The sequence below is a fragment of the Delphinus delphis genome, chromosome 4 (genome assembly GCF_949987515.2).
Source record: "Delphinus delphis chromosome 4, mDelDel1.2, whole genome shotgun sequence".
NCBI lineage: Eukaryota > Metazoa > Chordata > Mammalia > Artiodactyla > Delphinidae > Delphinus > Delphinus delphis.
Window position 1 is genome coordinate 28,908,873 of NC_082686.1, and position 25,654 is coordinate 28,934,526.

The 25,654-nt window shown below is 38.1% G+C and overlaps 1 protein-coding gene and 1 pseudogene across 3 annotated transcripts in view; both read left to right on the forward strand.

The window, feature by feature from the left end:
- SAMSN1 (SAM domain, SH3 domain and nuclear localization signals 1) overlaps positions 1-7,067 on the forward strand; it is a 109,427-nt gene extending 102,360 nt beyond the window's left edge. For 2 of the 3 annotated variants that reach the window (XM_060010472.1, XM_060010474.1), the window contains one exon: positions 6,246-7,067. In XM_060010472.1, the coding sequence (XP_059866455.1) occupies positions 6,246-6,448 (203 nt within the window). In that variant the 3' untranslated portion in view covers positions 6,449-7,067. Of the gene's footprint in view, positions 1-3,400; positions 3,621-6,245 lie in introns of those variants that run through there. The other variant, XM_060010473.1, reaches the window with a different exon arrangement.
- Positions 7,068-10,789: 3,722 nt separating this feature from the next.
- LOC132424362 (glucose-6-phosphatase 3 pseudogene) lies at positions 10,790-13,835 on the forward strand (annotated as a pseudogene).
- The last annotated feature ends 11,819 nt before the right edge of the window (positions 13,836-25,654 follow it).

Sequence of the window (25,654 nt, forward strand, 5' to 3'; positions counted from 1 at the left end):
TTGCCGTATGATTTGGATCTAGATTCAAGAAATGTGGGGCCTTTAAGAAAATATATGCTAACTATCCAGAGAGACGGAGAAGGCACCCAGGCATTTTACATTTATGTATTTATAAATATGCATTTAATATCTATTTCTAGGCATAGAAATTTTGCTTCATGAAATTTACTTTCTTCAGATTTTTTTGGTTTTACCCCCTAAGATTGAAATTATGTTAGATGCCATATTCTGTATAATACAAAGAACAATAAAATGAAATAGAAACATTTTGTACTTCAACCAGAGAACAATCTCCAGAGGAAAGAGTTCATAGAATTTTCACCTCAGTCACTTATAATGTCTGTACATGTAGGGCATTCCTGTACTTGTTTTTATATTGCACTGTGATTGTGTACTAGGCATGGCTTTGTAGTGTTTACCCTGGCCAAACAAGACCGAATTCTCTATTACCATGTACCTTCCCAAAGCCCCTAGCACCACACTTTGCATTGAGTGGATGGTAACAGATGCTTGTAGAATGCATACATGTTGAATGAGGGAGTGAAGAGATCTGCAAATAGTGAGCAAAACTTTTTTCTGTTTATAAAACTTAAAGTCCCCTTCAATCCCACTTTACACACAGAAGTTTTTGTAACGGGCAGGTGGGTGTTGATATGTGTTGTCAAGATTCGTTTTATGTATACGCTAACCATGTGTGCATGTGAGTGTGCAAGTGTGTAAATGAGTACATTTCTAGAAGGAGATAATGTAAAAACTGTCAAAGTTTAAAATGTGCATACTTTTTTATGCAGAAACTCCAGTTTTAGGAATTTGATTAATTTCTACAAATGCATAAAAACACTAGCTAAACTACGAGGAGTTTCATTAAAAACTAAAACCAATGTGAACTTCCATCAGTAATTAATTTGTTATAAATAAATTAAGATATATGTGAACAATAAAATAGTAGGAAAATATTAGGAGAATGAAATGCCTACTGACATGACGATGTCCGAAACATATTAAATGATAAAAGCAAATTGTAGATCAGTAATATGCAAGGTAATGTTATTTTTGCCAAATAATAATACATTTTAAAATAATGAAGTTAGGTTATTTTTTCACCATGTGAAGTAAACAGGATTAATTTAACCTGTAAGAAATACGATATTGATTTTCCAAGGTCCCTAATTTAGCAATAGAATAATAGCCTTTAATATTATTTGGTCATTATCAAAATAGTCCAATGTGACAACAACTCAACCACGGGTAAACATTTCCTGGGACCAAAGCCTCTCATGGAACTGTGTGCTTGAGTGAAGTGGCAGCCTAATGGTGCTGTCCCTGTCGGTGCTGAGTGATTGGATCTTGAGTGAGTGTGCCTCTACCCTACTGAAGGAGCCAGCAGAGTGGAGTGGAAGTTGTTGGGAGTGTAAGTGAAAAGATGTACATCTCATTAGAGAGGAGAGTATGATGCTAGGATGTAAAGAGAGATCTGCAAACAGGGAGAGTCATTTCAACTCCATATTCTCTCATGGCCTCGGGAAGACAGCAACTGGTTGGTTTCCCGTGAAGACATTACTATTTTCAGTTTGTTCTTGTTGTTTTTCCAAAAGGTGGGTAGGTATTCAAATGAAATAAATACCAAATCATCACTAAATAGAAAATTAAAATATTCAGGTAATTTAAGGACAGATAGAATAAGAAATAATTAAGAGTTACACCATGTAACTGAATGTTCCTCCATGGACAATGCTACCTCTGGACAAATAAATATAGCCATAGTTATCTGGAGAGTGCTTGAGTTTTGGTTTGAGTGACTCATGTGGAGCTACCAATGAGGATGAGATTTTGAGCCATCCTAAGATGTGCTTTAAGCCTGGTTTTTCCTCTGTGGAGATGGTACCAGGCTAGAGAACAAGAGGAAGATAATACAAAGACTCAAGAGGTACCGTCATTTGAATTTCAACAAATTTCTTACTTCATCTTCTTTAGTTCATATTTCCTTTAATTAATCTAAACATTACATTCTTTTTATTAAACACATTGTTTATGGAGCACTTTCATTGGCCAGCTATTTTCCAGTGCCCTCCGGATTGCATTATTTTATAATGTTGTACTTGGCCTAAAGAACAGAGGCTTCATACCTAAGGAAAACAAGATAGTAAAGTCAAAATCTGGAATATTTGGGTAAAGAAAACTGGGAAAGTCAAGCAAAAACTAGTAGTTTACATTTTTTTATTAAATCTTTAACTTTCTAATACGTGAATATAGGACAAATTTTTCTCCTTAGGGCATGAGAAATTTTTCCCAGCAATAGGAATCTAGTTTGATTTCCTTAAAGCTTTCTTCATGTTTAGTATAATTGAGATTGCCTATACTTAATTAATTAAATGTCACAACTGGATATTTATTTTATGAATAATTATATTAGCTCTCTTATGTTCTAATCACCATGCCACTTTTTATCTCCATTGATGACTATCTTATGTTGAACCATGGGCTTTATACAATTCCATAAAAATTTTGGTAAGAAATAAAGTATTTTAGTATTCAAATTAGTTCTTTATGACAAAATACCTCCTAAATAATTTTTTGTTAACATAATTATTTTATTTTTATTACATAAAGTACAGAACTGTTTGGGGCTGCTTTATGTACTCCTATTATGCCTGCTGTTAGCTGGTAGCAATAAGATATACCCTTTCTCAAATTATTTACTAACTCTCCAATATACCCAGATTTTTTAAATGTACAGCTTTGGGGATATTTGCAAACCATTCAGGAGCTTTATTAAAAAATGGTACCATTTTTTTTTTGTACTTTATTAAAATAAAATATAAAATGTATATGATCCAGAAATATAGAGGAACTCTATCTAAAATTTTAACACTTTCATTTGTGAATTATATGATATCTCTAAGCTTTTACAGTTTTAATAATAGAAAAATTATATATAATAATTTTTTAACTTAACGTATTATCAGAAATATTTTGGTATAAAAAGATGCACTCATATACCCTACGGCAAGTCTGTAATTTTGTAGGCAAACTGTTTCTTATTCCAATGTATTACTTGCCTGGTTAGCTCAGATGATTGGACCATGGGACAAAATTGATGAAGGTTATAGTTTCAATTTCTAGGTAGGTCAGTTAGCTTTACTTGGCTTCATGGCCACATGAAGGGACTAAATGACTTAGAAAGAACATGTGGAGGTATTAGTGTGAATTCATCTCCTCTGCTGGAAAAACACGCATAGCAGAAGACCTAGGTTTGTGCCAATCCCTAAGTCATTAGCGTCAAGATGAAAAAAAAAAAAACAAGAAGAGGAAAATCTTGACCCTCCAAATACAAAAACTGAATGCTAGATAGCTTTCATTTCCATAATATAATTTACTGACCTGCCTTCTCTTTTTATAGTTACAGTTGAGGGTCTCCAGCCGATCACCTGCCTGAAATTACTGCAAGCCTAGTAGGAAGCTTTTGAGGAGGCGTAGTCATGTTTTCATTTCATTAGGAAATCATTTAGCAAATTACTGCTGTTCTGTAAATTACTGTGCTGCATAACTTTCATACTGAGCAATTATTTCCTTTTTCCATAAAAACTGCAGATGAAAGCTTTCTACAATAAATAAACTGTATTGAAAACAAACCATTCCTGGAATTTGGAGAATGTGATACAGCATTTCTCAGGTGGAAATAAAAACAAATATATTGTTTACTTTGTTACTCTTTGAGGTGAATGTATAGCGGCTTCTGAGGATGAAATCACAAACTAAGTATCTAGTTTTTGAAAGGAAAAGAGCTAATTTTGGAAATCAGAGTTCTTTAAACCTAAGTTTTACACCTTGAAGAGAGCCCCACCATCAGTAATCAACCTAAACAGAACACGGTGTTGGGAGCAGTTTTCATTATGCCAAGTCCAAATGTTTAGGATGTCAGTCTGTGGGTAGGAACTCAGTTCTTTCAATTTTGTGTTGAGGCAATGGGCCCAAATATAAACTGAGGAAATACAGCCTTATCCCCACAGCCATTCTGACTAACAGGACCACATTCCAAATATGGAGATCACTGCTGATGTGGCACGAAGCATTGCAAAAAGACTGATTCCTCTGGCCTTTTCCGGAAACACTTGGCTAATGGAACACAGGGCTGGCTCTTTCATTTCAGTGGCAGTAAGACCGAAAAGCAAAGGAAGAGGAGAAAGCTTTTCCTTAAAGAATGAGGTCCCATTTCAGTGCTGCCTTTTCATAAAAGAAGGGCTTGGAAACAAAAATGAATGACTGATACTCATAAAGACTAGTCAATATTAAGTAGATGCCCCCAAACCTGAAGGTCATTATAGCTAATAAAGAGAAAATGCTTCATGATAGCTAACATTTTAAAATAACAATCACAATAGGTGTATATTAAGTTAAAGGTCCTTATACCTAGAACTAGTTATAACATCACTAGACTTAAATTTGTGCTACTTGAGTCCACAGTTAAATAAAGTTGTGACAAATGTGGAGAAGATTAAGAAGAATGGCATAAATGTGGTTTCATCGTTGCAAATGAAAACTTTGAGGAAAAGGTTAAAAGAACTGTTATGATTCATTTTGAAAATGAGTGGACTAAGAAATTTTTATCATTTTTTCCAACCTTTCTCAACTTGTGTTTCCCATATAAACCACATAATACAGAAAATAATTTAAGTGACTCAATTCCTCCATGAAAGGTACATAACTAGTACCATTGTAGATACATCGATAAGAACTTCATTCATTATGTACAAGGATGTTGAGGTACCAGGGCTTAATTCTCTCTTGTAATAGAGGTTGATAACAATTGGATACACAGTGGACCATAAACTAATGTTGGCAAGATATCTGAAGCCTAGAAAATGCATTTAAAAGCAGGAGATGTGTAGACAAGATAAAGGGTAGATTTCCAAAAGATAAATTACAGGAAAATTATACAATTACACAATTTCCTTCTTCCAAAGATTTTGAAGTTTGGATTTACTTTATTCTCACTGGAAGGGGATGAAGTGCATAGCCTCTGAAGGCAGAGGTCTTAATCCACCCTGAAATGTATGTTTTTCCAATGTAGGGCTATTCAAATCTCCAAAGTGGAGAAGCCCCAAGGTTAGAAGGGGAAATAGCAAAACATGCTGATACAGCTGAGAGGTGGTAGCCTAAGATCCATCTCCTTTCCTTGAAACCCATCTCATGATACAGAGAAACATGTGTTTACTGGTGTCAGGCATGCAAAGAAGGAAAGTTCACATTGAAAATGAGAACACTGATGCTTAATATTCTTGAGGAGAGTAAAACTATAGGGCTGCTTAGGTTCTTTAGAAATATCTTTCGTTACATCGCTAATGTAATTTTTTTTTCTAAAAAGATAATGCCTGTTGAATCCAGAACACTGCCTTGATGACACAGAATTACCACTCTGAATATAAATAATTGTTATTCAGAACTATAAACAAAGAAGTAGCAGACAAACTATAAAAGGCAGATTCAATGGACATAGTGTTTCTATCTAAAAGCAACCTGGGGAATTCCCTGGTGGTTCAGTGGTTAGGATTCGGTACGGTACTTTCACTGCCATGGCCCGGGTTCAATCCTTGGTGGGGGAACTAATATCCCGCAAGCCATGTGGCACAGCCAAAAAATTAAAAAAAATAAAAGCAGCTTGGTTTCTACGTCTACTTTTCTGATGAATGCAAACATAGGAAAATTCTGGACACTCTTAAGTTTTATTAGTTAAATTCCAGGTTATTGAAATCCTATTGTACATTGTTGCCCATAGTGATTTTTTATTCATTAATCCACATTATCATGATTCGAGAACTGTTCGAGAAGATCACTACTGACTTGGATTGTACATTTAAACTACAAATGACTTCTTCTAATGTTACTTTAAGGAGTATTTGGACAAGGCATCAGTCACACTGTGGGTGCAATCTGCTTTCTTTGGCAACTTGTTATTAATGTAAAATGAGAGTCCATATTGATCTTCACTTATGTAAGCCATTCACATGAACTCCGTGAAACTGCAAGTGAGCAACAAAGGGAAATCTGTCTTCTAAGAAAACAGTGGTTTGAATATTGGAGTTCAAACTACTCTTTTATAGTAAACAAACATATTGTTTACTTACAGAATTTTCAATTGTAATGAAGTCAAGTTTGGAACAGTTAAAATAGCTCAAAGATGAATGAGTATATGAGCAAAACTTTTCTTGGCTTTGCCTAACTGCTGCCCTCTTTTCCATTTACAGCTATTCAGGAGCAAGAAAATGAATCCGTGTCCCTGTTCTTAAGCCCAGACATCTCCTTAAATAAGTCACAGTTAGATGACTGCCCAAGGGACTCTGGTTGTTATATCTCATCAGAAAATTCAGATAATGGTAAAGAAGATCTGGAGTCTGAAAATCTGTCCGACATGGTACAGAAGATTACTATCACAGAGCCAAGCGGCTGAATACATATTATCAACTCTACAGCTACAAATGTGTTCTATTTTAACTCTTCTTGAGCTATCAATAAAAGATCAAAAAGGAGAGGAAGGGAAGTATTTGCAGATACAACCTGAAGTTAAAATGTTTTAATAGGAATGATTGTACATAAAAGCTCATATCTCTAATGTTCCCAATTATTGTAAATAATATGTATATTTATCATTTTAAATGCTACGTGTTAATATTTCACTTACCTGTATCAGAAAAAGGATAGCTTAAGTTTTTGGTATGTGCGACATAAGCCTTATTTGGCTTTATTTTATAAGTGCAAAATAATTCTGCAAAAAAAAAAAAACTTCCTTTTTTTATACCTGCCAGTTTTGAATTTGTGTATATTGTTGAATGAATAGTAACAGAGCGTGTGTTTGTTTAACTAATTGTCCAAGCAAAGTGTGAGTTAATACTGGAGACATTTTATCCTGATCCACAGTGGAGTTTTAGTCATTATTTTTTGTTGATTTCTTCACTGTTATCTGTATGAAAGTATAGATAATGATATATTGTCAATTCTGATTTAGTAAAACTAATTTTAATAATTGTACAGATTTTTCATCTTTAAGTGTAAATATTTTTAATTTTGAAATACCCTAATTTTAATAATAAAATGAACTATGTGCATTTGGTATTTTCCAGACTAGTGTTACTTAAAGTATATTCATCTTAGAACTTTAGACAAAATATTTCCTATCAGACGAGGTTTTATAGTCAGTTCTCACATATATATATATATATATATATATATATATATATATATATATATATATATACAATTTCCAAATCAATTACCTCACCTCAGTCTCTCTCCTGAACCCCAGATCTGTGTTATCCAACTTCCTAAATACTTGTATGTATTAGCTCAGGCTGCCATAACAAAACACCATAGACTGAGTGGCTTAAACAATAGAAATTTATTTCTCACAGTTTCAGAAGATAGAAGTCCAAGATCAAGTCACCAGCATGGTTGGGTTCTGGTCAGACCTCTCTTCCTGGCTTGCAGATAGCCTCCAACATGGCAGAGAGAGACAGCAAGCTCTCTGGTGTTTCTTCTTATAAGGGCATTAATCCCATCATGAGGTCCCCACCCTCATGACCTAATCTAAACCTAATTATCTCCCAAAGACTCCATCTCCAAATACCATACGCTGGGGTTTAGAGCTTCAACATCTGAATTTAAGGGGATGGGGGGAGGCACAATTCAGTCCACTGCACTCTAGGAAGCTTCAACTCAACTTACCTAAATTCTTGATTTTCTCTGCAAATTTGTCTCTCTTGTTTTATTGCCAATCTACCTCTCTCTTTAACAGTACCAACCTCTTGCCAGTTACCCAAAGCAGAAAATAATTTCTTGCTTCATCTCACATGTATCCTTTTCATACAGATTCAATAAGTAATCAAGCCCTATGTATCCTACCTCTAGAAACGCTTTCATATTCATGGCTTTCTATCTATTCCCATAGTTGCTGTCTTGCTTTGGAACCTCATAATCTCATGTGTGAAATGATGCAATAATTTTCCAACTGACTTCTATTCTGTCAATGCCCTACCTTCTAATCCATCCTCCACATGATCTCCAGAAAAAGCTTCTAATACAAAATTAAATCACATACTTCCCAGCCTAAAATTTTTTAATGGCTTTTCATTGTCTTTAGTATAATATTTAAACCCTCAGGGATATAGAAAATCCTTCCCAACAATTTTTAACCTACTCTATGAGTCATACCTTTCCTCTCCCACTCTCACTCTACATTCTCCAGCCAAAATAATCTACTTGCAATGCCCTGAATTCACTATTCCCTTGGCAACTTTTCTTATGTTACTTGTTTTCCTGGAGTGGCTCCTGCTATTTTCTATATCCAGAAGCCACCCTCTGTTTTCTGTCTTGAGACTCACCACCAAAGTCACTTAACTCTGTGAAGCCTTCCATGATTCCCTTTGGTGTTCCCCTCTTTGTGTTTCCATAGCAACTTGTACCTCTGTTGGTTACAACACTTATCATGTTACACTTTATTTATTATGACACTTGCCCTTACATGAGACTGTAATCTCCTTGTGACAGATTATGTTGTTTAGTCTTTTTAATCTCTGGTGTAATACCAGGTACAGAGTGGGCATTTAGGAATTGTTTGCTAGAGGGCATTAAATATAACGATTATTCCCATACAACACATTCCATATTTATGTTTAAATCAATCTACTCAATCCATAGGTAAATGCTTTCCAAAGTGACCTAAAAGTTTTTTTAAATAAATAAAACATAACGCCTTAGGAAAAATCAGGAAACACAAAGTGTTATTTTAAATTCTTGGGGACAATATTACACTGTTAATCTCGATCATATTTTTCCAGATCCATGAGAGTTAATCCCAGATATAGTGCCCAGGTCAGGAGTAAAGCACATGTCTCTTTCTGTTCTTCCCTCTCCACAGCAGGAAATCATGTTTCAATTTCAAATTTCCAACATGCTGGCTCCATCATGGCCCCACTCCTGGTAGGACTGCTACCTCAAAGAGATTATTCTAGGGCCTCCTTGGACACAGCACAACCACTGACTGTAATTTTTACACTTTAATCAACCTGTTGCCTCAGAGAGGTCAAGAGAGTATAGCTTCTTTATGAAGATGCCAGGAAATTGTAGGTTGGGAAGCATATAAGGAACTTCCTGATTGTAAAATGGTGGATATCACCTGTGAAACATACTCAGCCACAACTTCAATCCCTTCAAAATGAAGGTACCAATCAAGAATTAAGGGAAATACTTTTGAGCAGAAGTGCTGCAGAGGCCTTGAGGAGACTGAAGCAGAGGAAGAGAACTTGGATTCATGCAAAGAGAGAAGAAAGGAGGAAAGTGAAGACACCTTGAGGTTGCAGTTGCTGGTAGGATGGCCCCATCATGGAGCACAGCACCGAAAAGGACACTGTAGTAGAAGTACATGTTGGGAGCACTGCTGCCTTTACTTTACCTACTCAATCCCTGCAGCTGTAGCCTCACCTTCCTTAGGTTTTTCTCTTGACCATGGAAAGCTGGATAAAGAGGAGTGGAAAGGCAATAAATAGGTCATCCAAGGTTGTGAGGTAGTTGAGAGACTTAGACCTTCCACTGTTGGCTGGGAGAGAGACACGAGTCTGAGTCTTTTAAGAGTAGATGTGAAGGTGGTTCAAGGATTGACATTTTAATGTTTACCAGATGATTACACTGGCTTAGGCTGAAACCTGGTGAGAGAACCAGTCTCACTCATTTATTTAATCACTCAACAATATTTAGACATGGAATATATATGCTGCCCAAGACTATGCCATAAAAACCCTTTGGATCAGATAATCTGCATCACAATCTCGCCACAGCCTCTCCATTGGAAGCAGCTGAGTCTCTCAGTTTAGAAAGGTTGTAAAACCGTTCTGGAACACAGTGATTATTCTGATCCCGGGGATAGCCTATATTTACAGATTCAAGTTTGTTGTGACAGTATGCATGGTTAGAGAAATTTCATTTCAGGTAAATGGATAAAATCTTTATAATACTTTATTGATAAGAGCAAAACTTAGATGATTTAAATTCTGGTTTCCTCCCCCCCACCATTCTATTGCTGATATAAACAGGCATGTATCTTCACCCTGAAGTATTTTATCAGAAGCTTTTTTTAATCAATTAAATTGTAAAAAGAATTCATTAAGAAATAAAATAACTTTTGAAACTTCTAAAATGACAGCAAGCTAAAAATTTTCAGCTTTTAGACACTGTCCAATTCTCTGAGGTTACAGTCACGTGCCTTGCAACTTCCTGAGTGAGACCAAATTGATGACATTTCATGTTGAGAAACTTCCGTTACAGGCGTAAGTTCTGAGAAAAATAATATGATGAAATTTTAGATACTTCATCACCCCACACACACACCCACTTCCATCTCCCCACCACCGATAAAGAAAATTGTATAACCCATCAGCATGCAGACTTCAAGTACTCTTTCATAAAAGTGGGAAGTCATGCTAAAATTATGTAAAGGTTGAAAGCAAAATGAATAGGGACTAAATACAGGCAAAAGAACAGCAGTTTCTAAATTTGACCAGGTTTTTGGCTATGGAAATAAGACAGAAGTAACCCTCACTTTATGCTACCGCCTATCTTACTACTGAATTCATCTCATCACATCCAGTGTTGACCTAAACACATTGACCGGAGATCCTGGTTTGAGGACTGTGTGACTTTGGGTAGGTCACTTATTCTCTGAGCTTAGCTTTTTCCCTCTACAAAATATATATAATTATAGTACTAATATTCCACGTTATCTTGTCGATTAAATGAGATAATGTGTTCAAAGCACCAGCACAATGCATGCAGTATGTGCATAAAAACTGATATCTGAACATAAAATCAAAGCAGTGCACATGCTACCATAATACTGGCATGGTTTTGTAGTGATATGAAATTCTTCAGACGCAAATGCCCGAGGGCTAAGACAAATGTGCTGTCCAGCAGCAATGAGAGAGAGTCAGTTGATTTAACAGACCTTTACAGATTCATGACCATTTTGTCATGACAGAATATTTCTTTGTTTACTCCTGGCAGTTTAGGGAGAGGCTATATTGTATTTAGCTCTGACTCCTCACTCTTGGCACATGATAGGGATAATCATTTTTGAAGAATAAATGATTAAATATATAAATGAATGTCTATATTAAATAAATAAAAGGTTTGGGGTTATTCTGCACCTTAAGCCCTGGTCTTTACAGTATAGAGTCACAGCCGAGTGTGCTATAGCCAACAAAGAAGCCCTTAGGAAGATACCCGAAATGTAAGATTTAAATATTTGCAAAGTTTATGGGCATTTGGGCAAATGATCTATCATGGGAAATCAAAGAGCAAAGAGAGGTTACCAGGAAAATATGAGCTTTTCATTACTCCCCCTTTCCTACTCCATCACGCAAACTTCTCACATAGAGTATCAATGCATCTGTATGATATTATAAATTAAGAAGCCAAGACAAAAGAACCTAAAAAATGTAACATTAGTGTGTTCAGAGATTTTTTTTGACCTCTGGGGGCCCCGGTGAGCCTGAGTGCAAAGCACCATTTCCTCACAGGGAAGAGGTGAAATCCTGATGCATAGGCTAAAGGCATGGTTTTCCTCTCTGAGTTCTTGGGCACTAGGCCAAGTGAATGGGCAGGAATCATTCCATTTGCAGAGTAAAATGGGGTGAAAAGCACTTCTGGCACACTTTGTCCATATAAATTATACTTGTTTGCAATTCATCAACTCCTTCTCTCCTTTATATCCATATGTAATGTAAAGGATCATCTTTCTCTGAAGCTCCATAATGATGCACAGTTCAAAAATGTGATAGAATCAGCTAAAAGAGAGCAGATGGAAGCCTTTTTTCCCCAATATGCATATTCATAAAAAAATAGAGAACTCAACAAAAGGAGATACAGAAGTACTTGTACCCGGGGGCTGCAGAGACTTATGTATAATAGTAAGTTGGTTTTCTGCCACTATTCATTCTTGAAACCTTTACTCATTCATTCCTGCAGTAATCATTGAAAATGCTCTGGGAAAAAGTCTGTCTCTCTATATAACACCAAATATATTTCCCTTTGGATTTTTATTGTACCTTAGAATCCACGATTCAGGAAGAAATGGTTAAACATTTTACTAAACAAATATAATTAGGAGGCAAACTATGGAAAGGGGGAGGGGCAAGGCGAGCTTAGAACTGGGAGGAAGTGTGACTTTGACTCTTATACTTGTTTGCAATTCATCAACTCCTTCTATGTGTAAGAACTCTAAAGCCTTTGGGGACGACCCATCAAAATCAAGAGGCTTATCTGTCAGCCTCCAAATCAACAGCAGATGAATTCAAGCAAGAGAGTCTTGGGCTGGGGAAGGAAGGCATGGACCGATTTGCCAGCTGTGTGTGCAAACTTAAGGTCCTGCTTCAGCACGGGCCTGGGATGCCTGGTTCCCTGGAGCAGGGGTTGTCCCTAGCCTTTTCTCCAAGAGATCTCGAAATATCTAGGAGGGTAGTGGTGCTGGAGGAGAAAGCTCTGGTCTGGAAGGAATCTTGGCCCTTGATATTACATATCCATCTTCACAGCAGCAAAGGAGGGACCCTGGACACATCACCAACCCTCTGACCAAACCCTGGCCGGGCCGGCCCCTTGGTCGCCACAGAGTTCACACTGGGTGAGGGCATTGCAATGGTCGAGGCGCTGCAGAACCAGCTGCCCTGGTTAGAGAACGTGTGGCTCTGGGTCAACTTTCTGGCTTTTTTCTGTTCTACTTCCCTGCGGCCTACTAGGCCTCTTGCTGGCTGGGCATTGCAGAGCTCTGGATCAGCCTCATCACCAAGTGGCTTGACCTTGTCTTCATGTGGTTTCTGTTCAGAGGCAAGCCCTTTTGGTGGGTCCATGTGTCTGGGTACTACAGCCAGGCTCCAGCCCAGGTTCACCAGTTCCCCTCTTCTTGTGAAACTGGTCTAGGCAGCCCTTCCAGACACTGTAAGATCACAGGAGCAGCTCTCTGGCCCATAATGATGGCCATCTCTTCCCAGGTGGCCACTCGGACCTACAGCCACTGGGTGAGAGTGATACCTAGCTTGGCTTATTGCACCTTCCTGCTGGCAGTTGGCTTGTCCCAGGTCTTCCTCTTACCACATTTCCCTCACCAGGTGTTGGCTGGCCTAATAACTGGTGCTGTTCTGGGCTGGCTGATGACCACACCCCCAGGTGCCCATAGAGCAGGAGCTAAGCTTCTATGGGTTGAGCTCACTGGCCCTCTTGCTGGGTGCCAGCCTCATCTGTTGGACTCTCTTTACACTGGGGCTGGATCTTTCTCGGTCCATCAACCTGGCTTCTAAGTGGTGTGAGCGGCCTGAGTGAGTACACTTGGACAGCCGGCCCTTTGCCTCCCTGAGCCATGACTCAGGGGCCACCCTGGGTCTGGGCATCACCCTGCACTCTCCCTGCTATGCCCAGGTACAGAGGGCATACCTGGGATACAGCCTGAAGCTAGCCTGCCTTGTGCTGTCCACGGGGCTGCTGGGCCCCCTGGACTGGCTGGGCTACCCCCTCAGATCAGCCTTTTCTACATCTTCAATTTCCTCAAGCACACCCTCTGGCCATGCCTGGACCTGGCCCTCGTGCCCTGGCTGGTGCACACATTCAGTGCCCAGGAAGCACCACCCATCCGCTCTTCCTACTCTAGGCGCTTCCTACTGCCACTCTCCTTCTCACAAAGCCCACACTCCATGACCTCCACAATCTGGGTGGCAGCCCCATCCCCTTCCAGCTCCCAACAGGCCCCTCTCATCTTGAATTTTCTACTTTTCCCACCACCTGGTCTCAGCCCCAAATAAGGGCCTTCTCTCTCCCAGGAAGGCTGGTCTTCCTCCTGCCTTTCCTCCCAAGTCCCCAAAGAGCAAAGGCAACAGCAAGACCAGTGGGTGCCTGGAACACTGTGAGGGGCTCAGAACAGCCCTAATAAAGACCTTCCACAGCTCTGGAAAAAAAAAACAGAAGAAGACAAACTATGTAAAAAAGTGAAGACTTCCGTGTTCCTTTAGCAGTACGGATTACAGATATTTAAAAGCACACTGTTATACCAAACTCTATAGTAATAGTCAGAATAAAGTTCAGAATAATGAACTGTCTGGATGGCATTTAGCTATGTGGTTTTTCTCCCCTATGTACTTTTTTTTTAAAATTGGGGTATAGTTATTTTACAATGTTGTGTTAGTTTCTACTGTACAGCGAAGTTGAGTTCCTCATGCTATACAGCAAGTTCTCATTAGCTATCTATTTTATACATATTAGTGTATATATGTTAATCTCAATCTCCCAGTTCTTACCACCCCTCCTTTTCTCCCATGGTGTCCATACACTTGTTCTCTACATTTGTGTCTCTATTTCTGCCTTGCACACCAGTTCAGAATCTAGCTAGGTGGGTTTTTTAAAAAAAATATCTGATTACTCAGAGGCTAAGGTAGTTAATGCTTTTGTACTGAGGAAGCAGCATTGCTACTAGAAATTTTGTTAAGATAATGAATATAGTATCAGGTGATATTGTGAAAGAAACTAGCCATAAAAGAAGTGCTTTAAAAAAGGAAACACATTCAAAGAGTGGTTATGAATTTTGGTCAGATAACTAAAGAAGTGGTATTCATACTAAAATTAGATGTTTCTGACTTCCCATGTCACCCTCACTCTCCACATGTGAATCCCTAGTATCCACTCAGGGAAGCTATAACCTGTATGGATCACATTCTTGACCTGTGCCTTTAGGTTCCTGTTAGGCTCAATGAATGGAAAGTCCCATCAGGAGACTGAAGGGAGAGAGGGGAGTGAAGTCAGGGTATTTGTTTTCTCCATGAGATCACCTTGTGCTGGCGGTCCCCCTGAATCAACGGTCCCCCAAAGGTGGCTTTTTGTAATGACTCTCTTTCCTTCAAATTCTGATAACTACTCCTTTCTCTTGTCTCCTGAGGCATATATTTAATAACAGCTCTGTGGCTGTTAGCTCTCACTACCTACACAGCCCTTAATGGTTCCCCTACATTTGTAATTAGTCCCTTTATAAATAAGCTTTCCTTGAATTACCCTAATTTTATTGTGCCATCTGTTTCCTGTTGGGAGCTGGACTAGTGCACTGATCCACCACAATTGCTCATGACCTCCAGTTACTTAGGTCATGTTCTTGAGTCCAATGAGCACTGCTCTGTTATTCCAGTGCAACTGCATTTACACAGTCACAGGTCACTTCTATCTATTTCAGGACCAACCTCCATCCCTGCTGACAATCAAATAACTTCAGGGTAAAGCATTTCCACTAACATTACCAAAACTCATGCCCTTTACTCTTTCAATTCCTCATTCATCTGTTTCATGGGGCCCACCCACATATTTCTCCTTTTCCCAAGCAACTAAGAATCCTTGGAATTGGGGTGACTGGCAGAACATAAATGGAGGTTTTCATGGTGAAGTTCAGGCCAACCTAACTGCAAGGAACTCATATTCTATCCTTTTCTAACAACTGAGCCCACAGTCCATTTTGCTATGAAACATAGTGTCATTTCTATTAGGACAATATACCATCTACCAACATTAACATCCATCCACCAACTATGTAATAGAATAGAATGAAGCTAGTGTATATTTTCACTGCTTGCTACCTAATCAGAAGTATCTGACATTAATATAATTTTTGTTTTTTTAATAAACATGATGGCACATAGCTACTGGAACTTTACTAGCAACTTTTCATTGCTAAAATTCTTTAAGTTATATTTCATCTACAATATCATTCACTAACATGGGTCTCTCATACACAAAGCCTAAGGCCTCAATCTCTGAAGAGAGTTATTGTAAAATATGGATGCCCAGATAATTTGCATGATTAATGAAAATATGTTTTAGAATATTAAACATTTAAGATGTTAGCATTTAGTAGGCTCTCAGACAGAAGTTAAAAGACTATTAGAATGACTGATGAATTGCTACAGTACATTAGCCCTCAGAACAGGGAACGTGCTAGAGGACATTTATGTAACTTCTTTGCACTCTTTTTTTTTTTCCTTTTTTCCCCCCTCCAACTAAGCTGTCCTTTTGTGACCTTGGTTCGGTTGTAAATGACCAAGCATACAACTTTGCAAAATTCTGAAGACTTAAAAATTACATGGAAAGCTATTGACAGGGAGAAAGAAAGCAATTGTATTAGCCAGGGCTTTGTACATGATATCTGTCATGGTAGGAGATGAATAAAATGTGTTGAAGGAATAAAACCTCTTTTTCATGGTTCAGAGGGTCTTACCTCAACACAGTGGAAAAAATGAAATAGAGAATTCCTCCCTGGCTAGTGACAAGGTCACTGACAGTTTAGCTGTCCATAACGAGGGAATGTAGACACACTTATTCTTTCCATTTGTTAGGAACTGTGTTTCCAAATGAAACTCCACATGCTGATGTCTTTCTAGAGCTTTTATCTTTGATTGCTGCAGAGTTTATCAGTGCTTATTTGGTCATTTATTTCCTCCTCTTGTTATATTTACAGATGAAATATACCAGAAAGTACTGTCAAGGAGGTGGGTAAAAAGTAAAAAGTAAAATACCATTGAAAAGGTAGGACCACAAGAAATACCAAAATAAATTCTAGAGGTAGGTGCAATAACCTGCTTAATGGCCTTGCTTTGGGGGAGACAATTAACATTAATTTATGTGAGGTATTATCACGAAGTTATGAGCTCCCTTTCTGAGTTCTTCTTGCCAAAGCCTGCTTCTTTAGGCAGCATTTTCCTTAAAGTGTTATTTAGTTTACAGTTCTCCAACACTCACTTATACAGTACCCTCGTTTCTGTGTCGGTGAGCATAGAGAAATGTACACTATTATACATCAACTGGAATCCCACTACATAGTCATTAATGCAAAAGTGAACAGGGAAAAAGTAGCAATCTGAATAATTGCCCCCAAAGACAGAAGACTGTAATCCATGGGACCTTGTAAATGTTACCTTATTTGGGAAAAGGGTCTTTGCAAATGTGATTAAGTTAAGGATCTCAAGTTAGGGAGACTATCCTAGATTATCTGAGTGGGCCCTAAATGCAATCACAAGTGTCCTTATAAGGGAGAGGAAGAAGGAGATTTGACACGCAAAGAAGAGAAGGCAATGTGAAGACACAGCAGAGATTTGAAGATGTTGGCTTTGATGATTGGAGCGATGTCTTCATAAGCCAAGGAATGCTAGCAGCTACCCGAAGCCGGAAGAGGCAAGGAATGGATTTTCCTCTAGATCCTCCAAAGGAAGTGTGACCCTGCAGACATGCTTTGGATTTTGGTCCAGTGATACTGGTCCTGGACTTTCGCCCTAGACAACTAGGAGAGAATAAATTTCTGTTGTTTTACATTATGGATTTTGTGTTAGTTATAGCCACAGGAAACTAATACTAATACAGTAAGGCTGAACTAAACCACGTTCAGACTTAAACAAAAGCATAGTGACCCCTATTCATGGTCATTACTAGTAGAGCATGGGAACAATTATATTATTAGCAGCAAGTTTAATGCAAAAGTATATCAACATACATATCCTTTGAAAACTATATATACAGTACTCTTCTTTATTTGTACATGTGTTGTGTGAATGTATTCAAGCAAGCCTTTTTTGTTTTAAACAGGACAAAAATCTCCTTCAATAACGTAATGAATTTCTGAATATGACAGTTAAGTACGCATTATTTTTACCCTTAAGATGTTTAAGATTTCACTTAATAAGAGTATGCTTTCTTTCATCCCCACCTGGAAGAAACATAGCTGTTATGGGCTAAAGAGCATAGTTTAAAATGTTCTTGCAAAACAAAAAATCCTGATTTTGGTTTTATTAAGACCAAAATCTTCATTTAAGACTTGGAAATATTTATTTTGCTGAAAGAAAAATGATATTTTTATCACGATTTATTTATTTCTTAGTTTCTTCATTAAATGTTTATTGAACATGTTCTAGGTGCCTGGAAACTCTTCTCAGCTCTGGGAATAGCAAGATAAATGGCAACAGCTCCTGTTCTCAAGGAGTTAAGAGTTTAGTGTGCTCCCTTGGCAAATGTGTAAATAAATAAATCCCTACGCAATGTGATATGCTAGAATAGCACTATAGGCAAGTGGCGTGGAAGCAGGATTTTAAAATAAATCCTTCATTTCAGAATCAAAGAATTCTATGAGCTTGAGAAGAGTTAAACTCTGCCTAGGTATATGCAGTAGAAAAATAATTCAACGCATTACGTTGGAAAAGTTTCTTATTCCTTATTTTGCTGCCAAATGCTTGGGTCATTCATGGTCAAAATCATATTCAAGGTTATAGTAGACAAGATTCAGCATTTTCAGATTCTGGATAACAGAATTAGCAAATTATAGTAATTTTCTCATGGTTTCAAAAACAACTACTTGTACGATAAAGGTTGCTTAATTAAAACCTACCCAACTGAAATGCCCATTTATCTGAAACAAATGTTTGTGCTATAGACATCAACCAACTCTTCACATGAGTAGCTAACAATAAACAATGGAATGATGCTTGATGAATATCAATTAAAACAAATTGCTCCCAATAAACTTTGTCCTAAAAAAAAAAAACACCCTGCATGGGCACATGTTCACACACACGCGCGCACACACACACACACACACACACACACACACACACATATAGCTTTGCCATTGTAATTTGCCTTCTTTAAGTTTAAGGTCAGTTAGCATTAACTGCATCTTAAAGATTGTACCTTCATTTTTTCATTGAGCCTAGTTTTAGTCTCTGGTAAGGCATGAGTTTCAGGTAGGACCAGATACACAATAGGAGATGGCCAGAGTGCTTAGAATAATGGCCCAGGGTGAAATGGAAATGCAAGGCCCCTTGTTCAAAACTATTAAGAATTTTAAGACAGCAATAGGAGAGCATTAACCTGAATATGGGGCCTTTGTGAGAGCAGAGCCCTGTGCAATAACACAGGTTACATGCGCATAAAGCCCGCCCTGGTTTCAGGTATTCCTTATCAGTAGTCCCCGTTTGCATTCTCCGAAGGACCATACTATAGATTATAAAAATGAAAATAATCTGCCTAAAAGTCACATTATGATCATATATTCTTTGCACTGGCCTATATTAACTCTGAAGGCATTGTTGGGCACCCATTAAAATTCTATTATGATCAAAGTTTTTCATGCTTACTTGATTTTGCTTTTCTCTGCTCTACCCAGCCTTACTCACATAATCTATGAGGCAGAGAAAATGCTATGTGTTCACCAAACTGTGTCTATTAGGCTCCTGGGCATATTATGAGCTCTCTTGCATTCAATCCAAGTAACAAGTTCTGGGCAAAGTTAAGGCCTGGACCATAAGATCTTTCTTTGAGGTTCATGTCCTCCCCTCACTAGGTTTTCCTTAATCTTTCTTGTGCTTCCCCACCCCATTATCTATATACCTGGAAGCAATGAACTCTGAATTATAGAACTCTGAATTGTGGAGACTACAGGAAAAGTCTGAACCCCTGAGTCATATTTGGAGAGAGCCATTCAGGAATGCTGCTTGTCCCAAGTTAGAGTACCACATAAAATTAAATTTTACTATCTTAAGCCACTTACATTCCCCTAATACTCTGTGTTTGAGAGTATAATAGTCTGAGGCAGGGAGCATAGGGCCCAGAGCAGTATCAAGCTCATTGAGTGATTCTGATCCATCTTTTGAAAAACATCGCTAAATTCATCTTTTTAGTGGACTATAAATCAGTGTGTTATTCGTGTTATCTTGTGAGATTGTTTAGATTCTCATAATAGCATACATTTATAATTTTCAAAGCACTCTTTCCTATGTATTTTTAGAGAATTCTGGAACCTTTTAAAGACTTCAAAATCGATAACAATGAATTATCAGGGATAGAATGACCAATGGCAACAATGACCCTTTGCCAAACACCTCTGCAAATCTCATAAATCGTCACCTGTCTGCTTGTAGGATTTACAGACCTCAAAAATTCAAATTACCCAAGGAAATGTTTGATAGCAACCCTGGAATCGGGCTGAGTCTAAGAATCTGGTAACACTAGTCTTAGGAAACTCAGAGCCAGGTATTATTGGTAGGGACAAGAGCGCGGGCCAGAGTGCTTAGAATAATGGCAAGTGTTCTTTTCCCTTTGGCTGCAGAATGTCAGCATTTATGGGAAAAAGTCGATCAAGTACTTACTGGATCTGCTTAATCAAGCATAACTGTCACCATGTGACTGGCAGTTATCGGAAGCTCCTTGGTGAGACAGCGCCAGAACCAGTATGCGAAGATCTACCTATATTTTAGAGAGTAAAAGAAAAAATAAGTTTTCCTCAGCACAGGAAATCAACATTAAGCAACTTAAGAACATGCATTTTTGAAATGTGAGAGATTTGGGATCAGACTTAGTTTCAACACTTATTTGCTTCAGTTCTTAAGCATCTAAGCTCTAGTTTACTCCAATGTAAAAAGAGAGGTTAATGCCTCCATTGCAGAGTTGTAGCTTAAACAAGTAAGGCACCTAGCATGATTTCTGCAGCATTTTACCTCTGTCAGTTTCATTATTTGTATTAGTGATATTATTTTTAATAGTAATTATACTTTAAGAATGAAGAAACACCCTCATTGGGCACTCTCAAATTTATACCATAAAGAATCCCCTTAAACGTCCTTCCTGGCCTCTCTAAAGCATAGAAATGATTTCTCCCAGATGTTTTCTAGACACAGTGTCAAGCATTTATAATTACCCATTTCCCCACACAGCCAGACTTATATTCCAAACAAAGCTTCAATTGTCCAAACACTCAAAACTTGTAGGAAATAATAATTCATTAAATATTTATGAAATATTGAACTATCATATTCATACCAAGGGAGTTTAATGAGAGAAATTACATCCTTATCCTGAGTCTTAAAAAGGACTCTGGGGACCCTGATTTATATAGATTTTCATATAGTGTCTCTTTTATACTGCCTTTATAAATGTTGTGTTTACTATGCTTTTAGAGGTCTAGGGTAGGTTTCCCTGAACAAAGCCCCCAAATTCTTCAAAACCTAGGCTAATTATTTAAATTTAAGGTTTATAAGTGCATTTCTGAGATATGAATCAGGCAGAATATAAACTTCTATTAATAAAAATCTACTATCTTTTGTCAATAATTAGGAAGCTGCCCACATTTTAATGTGTACTGAAATGTTGATAAAGAAAAAATTCAGTTATCCAACAAATTTGTTATTTTAGATGAATTAAAGTCATTTTAATCTTGAAATACCCTATACCTGCATAAGATCACAGACTAACCTCTATGATATTATCTAAAAGACGTAAATATATCTTTTGATATAAAGGAAACAGAATAACGCATCTTTAGAGTAGTTAAATTATTATAAAAGAAAAATAGGTATTTCTACATTAAGCTTGTTTCATGAATTAGGAAATTCAATAAGTAAACTTACATTTGTTGCCTTTATGGTGAGCTTGCAATGGGAAATGTGTCTATTGCCCTACCTATAGCATTCCAGCAAATATTAATTGAGCACTTTCTAGATAAGTAAAACTCTATTAGACTCTTGGAATACAGAATCATAAGATATGTGGTCTTTGCTCTCAATAAATCTGCAATCTAGCTGGGGAGGCAGGACAAATACCAAAGACTATAATAGCAACACCATCCTATAACAAAAGATGCATCATAGTGCCAAACCAACAGGACAGAATAATAGCTGTAGAATTCAGAGAAGGAAGGCAGGCATCCCTAAAAGCTGTAAGATTGGGACACTTCTAAACTGAGACATTCTGCTTCTCAATTTGTAGTTTCAGAGGGAAGGGGGAAACCACACAGAAATATATGGTATCTGGGTGGTCCCCCCCTCCGCTGTGTTAAAACTATAAGTTGAGAACCAGAATACATCAGTTTGTAATAAATATAATCATATACTAGATAAGTTATTTGTGAAGTAGCAACTACTTAGCTGTATACAATATTATTTATGGGAGGTATTGTCAATTAAAAATCGAATAACCATCAATTACACTAGTGTGGATTTCAGTTTACAACAGAATACCAAATGATTCATTTCTACATTCCCTTTTCATTGAGTTCCATGGAGAACTGTTTATTTTTCAGTGATTAAAAAGAAATCTGCAGCCTATACAATTTTTTTCCATAAGGTTTAAAAAATTATGTTGTATAACTTACTCAGCGATCAGTTATATGGCTTTATTAGATGGTAGGTGCTAGGGATACTTAGAGGCCCAAAATGCATTTCAGATCTTCAAGGACTTATCAGCTAGCTGGGAAGTCAGGACTTATATGTAATACAATAATACAAAGTGGCCAAAGGAGTCTATTGGACATCGGTGTCCCAATGGTTATAAGATTTCCCAAACCAAAAGGAATCAATTCCATTCTAACCCTGACTCTATGAATATGGGGATGATGCTGATATACCCTTCTCTGACTTCAAATTCCCAAAATTTCCATTGTCTGCAATAATACAAGACAGGTATGGGTAAAATCCTGGGAGAAAAGAGTTACTAAACATTAGTAACCTGTAACTTGAGTATCATAGATAACTATTTTCAAAAAATTATATATAGGGCTTCCCTGGTGGCCCAGTGGTTGAGGGTCTGCCTGCCGATGCAGGGTACATGGGTTCGTGCCCCGGTCCGGGAAGATACCACATGCCACAAAGTGGCTGGGCTCGTGAGCCATGGCCACTGAGCCTGCGCGTCCGGAGCCTGTGCTCTGCAACGGGAGAGGCCACAACAGTGAGAGGCCCGCGTACTGCAAAAAAAAAAAAAAAAATTATATATAAAGTACTTTAATGCTGATGGTCAAGAGGATGGACTCCCGTTTTCAAGGAATCACAGATGTCACAGATGGAGGGGACCTGGAGAGGGTCTATCCCAATGCCATCACATTGTAGAAAAGATTTGAGGTCTAGAGGGGTGAATAGATCTATCCACGGTCACACCTATTCACAAACAAGAAGAATTCAGGTTTGCACTGTGATCTGGAATTAAGTCCAGGCTCTTTCCTTCATACCATGCTGTTCAACCCTACGTGAAACAGGATATTGGGCAAAGTTAGATATTTAACATAATATCGCTGACTGAAGTTTTGGCTCATCAGTAAAAAGCAACTTCTCTCGTCCTTACAAATCCTCTGAAATTTGTGTTTCCTAAATAACATATGGTCCCTAAGTAGGAAGAAAATAGAATCACCAGTCTAGGTAACATTGATCTTAGTAACAGCAAAATAAAAAATATCAACAATATAGTGTTTGCCTTTCAGAATCCTTATAAGTGTACCATGCCAGAGTAAGAGAATTTTTGAGCCAGACGAGGCTTTACGAATTTTCCCAGAACTTCATGTGAAATACTAGATCTACACCAGCCAATTTAGAGAAAAATCATACCTCCTATAAGGTGTTTTGAACACCATCAGAGCCTGTGAAACAACATTTTGATTAGCAAAGTGAAAATGAATCACAATTATTGGCAAAGAGCTGTGCCACAGTTTTAGTCAAACCAAGAACAATTGGTTGAAAAGAGGTGAAATGTCAAGAAGAAAGATTCATTCTACACACTGCATTCTGATTAGGTTCCTGGATCCCTGCATTTAAGACCCTTACTCTCCCCAGGATTCATCATGGCCCGGTGATAATTACAAAGGTATGGTAATCGAGGGCCTTAAATCAAACATGCATAATAGATCTGCTGTCACTGCAAGAATCATTTCATTGCAAGCTGGCAGGGAAGGATGTGCTTGCCTTTCAACTGGCAGAGCCGGCCTCTTGGCTGGCACAGCAACCAGCTCTGCCTTAAATCTTCCTGAGCTATGCCCTGTTAGAGTAATTTGGCTAATTGAAAATGTCTGTCTTTGGAGACATTTTTCATAATATGAGTGTCATTTGCAGGTTGCTAAGGAAGATCTCTAGAGCTGCAGTGCTGCCTTGCTGCCTACAAAGCCCCCAGTGATTAAGGTCCCATCCAAAGAATCCACTTAGGCAAGAGACCATCCAATGACTTGCCAGTCATCCTCTCTTGCCAAAAGGCAAAAGTGAGTAAAGTGTCTTGAGTGGACATGTAGCCTCCAAGTAAAGCAATGTTGATGAGGGATTCCCAGGCCACTCTGGACAGTTCCAGTTATCTCAAGAAGTAGTATGGAATTGGAATATCCCCAAAGGAAAATTTTCCAACCATCTTTGATTGTAAAAATAAAGTTATTCACAGCCACTTGGGAGGCATAAGCAAGAGGAGGTAAAAATCAAAGCAGAGGGCTTCCCTGGTGGCGCAGTGGTTGAGAGTCCGCCTGCCAATGCAGGCGACGCGGGTTTGTGCTCCGGTCCGGGAAGATCCCACATTGCCGCGGAGTGGCTGGGCCAGTGAGCCATGGCTGCTGAGACTGCGCGTCTGAAGCCTGTGCTCCGCAACGGGAGAGGCCACAACAGTGAGAGGTCCGCGTACAGGAAAAAAAAAAAAAAAATCAAAGCAGAAATGCTTTCACAATTTAGGCAGAAACCACAGTTGAGACACCATGTGTTAAAAGTTGTATGGAATATGATTTTTAATAAAATCACAATAAACATGGTATTGTTTTTCAATATTCTTATTTCCTCGTCATTTCATCTCCTTTCAATCACAGAGCCAATTTTCCTTAACCTTTAAAGCATTAATCTGCTAATAGAAAATGTGCAAGTTTTCGATTCTTTCCCTGAAATGAGAGGTTAAATTTCACACTATGTCTACCCAAATAAATTATACCAAAATATATCAGTGGATTTGACAAAACAAGCTGAGAGCATTGGTGGGAAAAAGAAATCAGTCTGAGAGCAAATAATTTTTGTTTTATTCTTCCTTTCCAGCTCAGCTCAGCCTTAATTGGCCTCCAGTTCTCCCTTTTCCTGGGTCTCTGAGTCCCTTATCTAATCCTGGTCTCATTATGCTCTGTTGGTCTCACCAATCCTCCTGCATCCAATGACTCACTCTTGCTTCCCCTCTTTACTTCTTTCCTGAACACTATCTGGTTGATTTCAAGCCTTCCCTTCTTCTCCAAGTGGTTTATTGCTTCAAAATCTCCTCAACCATGAAAAACTAGCAGTTATAAACCCTTACAAATATTTCAGGCAGAACAGTCAATCTAGGAGCCCCCAAAACACAGACCTAATCTTTGGGATCTGATATCATGACAGATGTGCCTCTCCTCAAAATTCATTTCTAAGGGCTCTAAAATATGCCTTGGTAAGTGCTCTCTATTATATGCCTGGGATGAGTTCATCTGTTTAAAAGTATTCCCCAGCTGAGCAGAGCTATCTTCCAAAGTTTGTTTGTAAATCAATCCTTTGGAATTCTAAATTTCTTTTCTAATGTAAACTATCTTACACAGATTGGTTTAAGTTCCAGATCAATTTCAAATATCTATCTAGCCCACAAATTATATGAAGAATAATACTAAACTAGAGCCAGAAGGGAGCTTGGAGCCGGAAGGGAGCACAGAGATTATATAATCCAACTCTTTTGCTTTATGGATGAGAAAACTGAATCTAACATTTCCATTCCCATGTAGCATGCAAGAGACAAGTGGAACTCTATTACTGTCTGGCTTTATCTCAATTAACCCACACACAATCTTAAAAGACTGGTATTA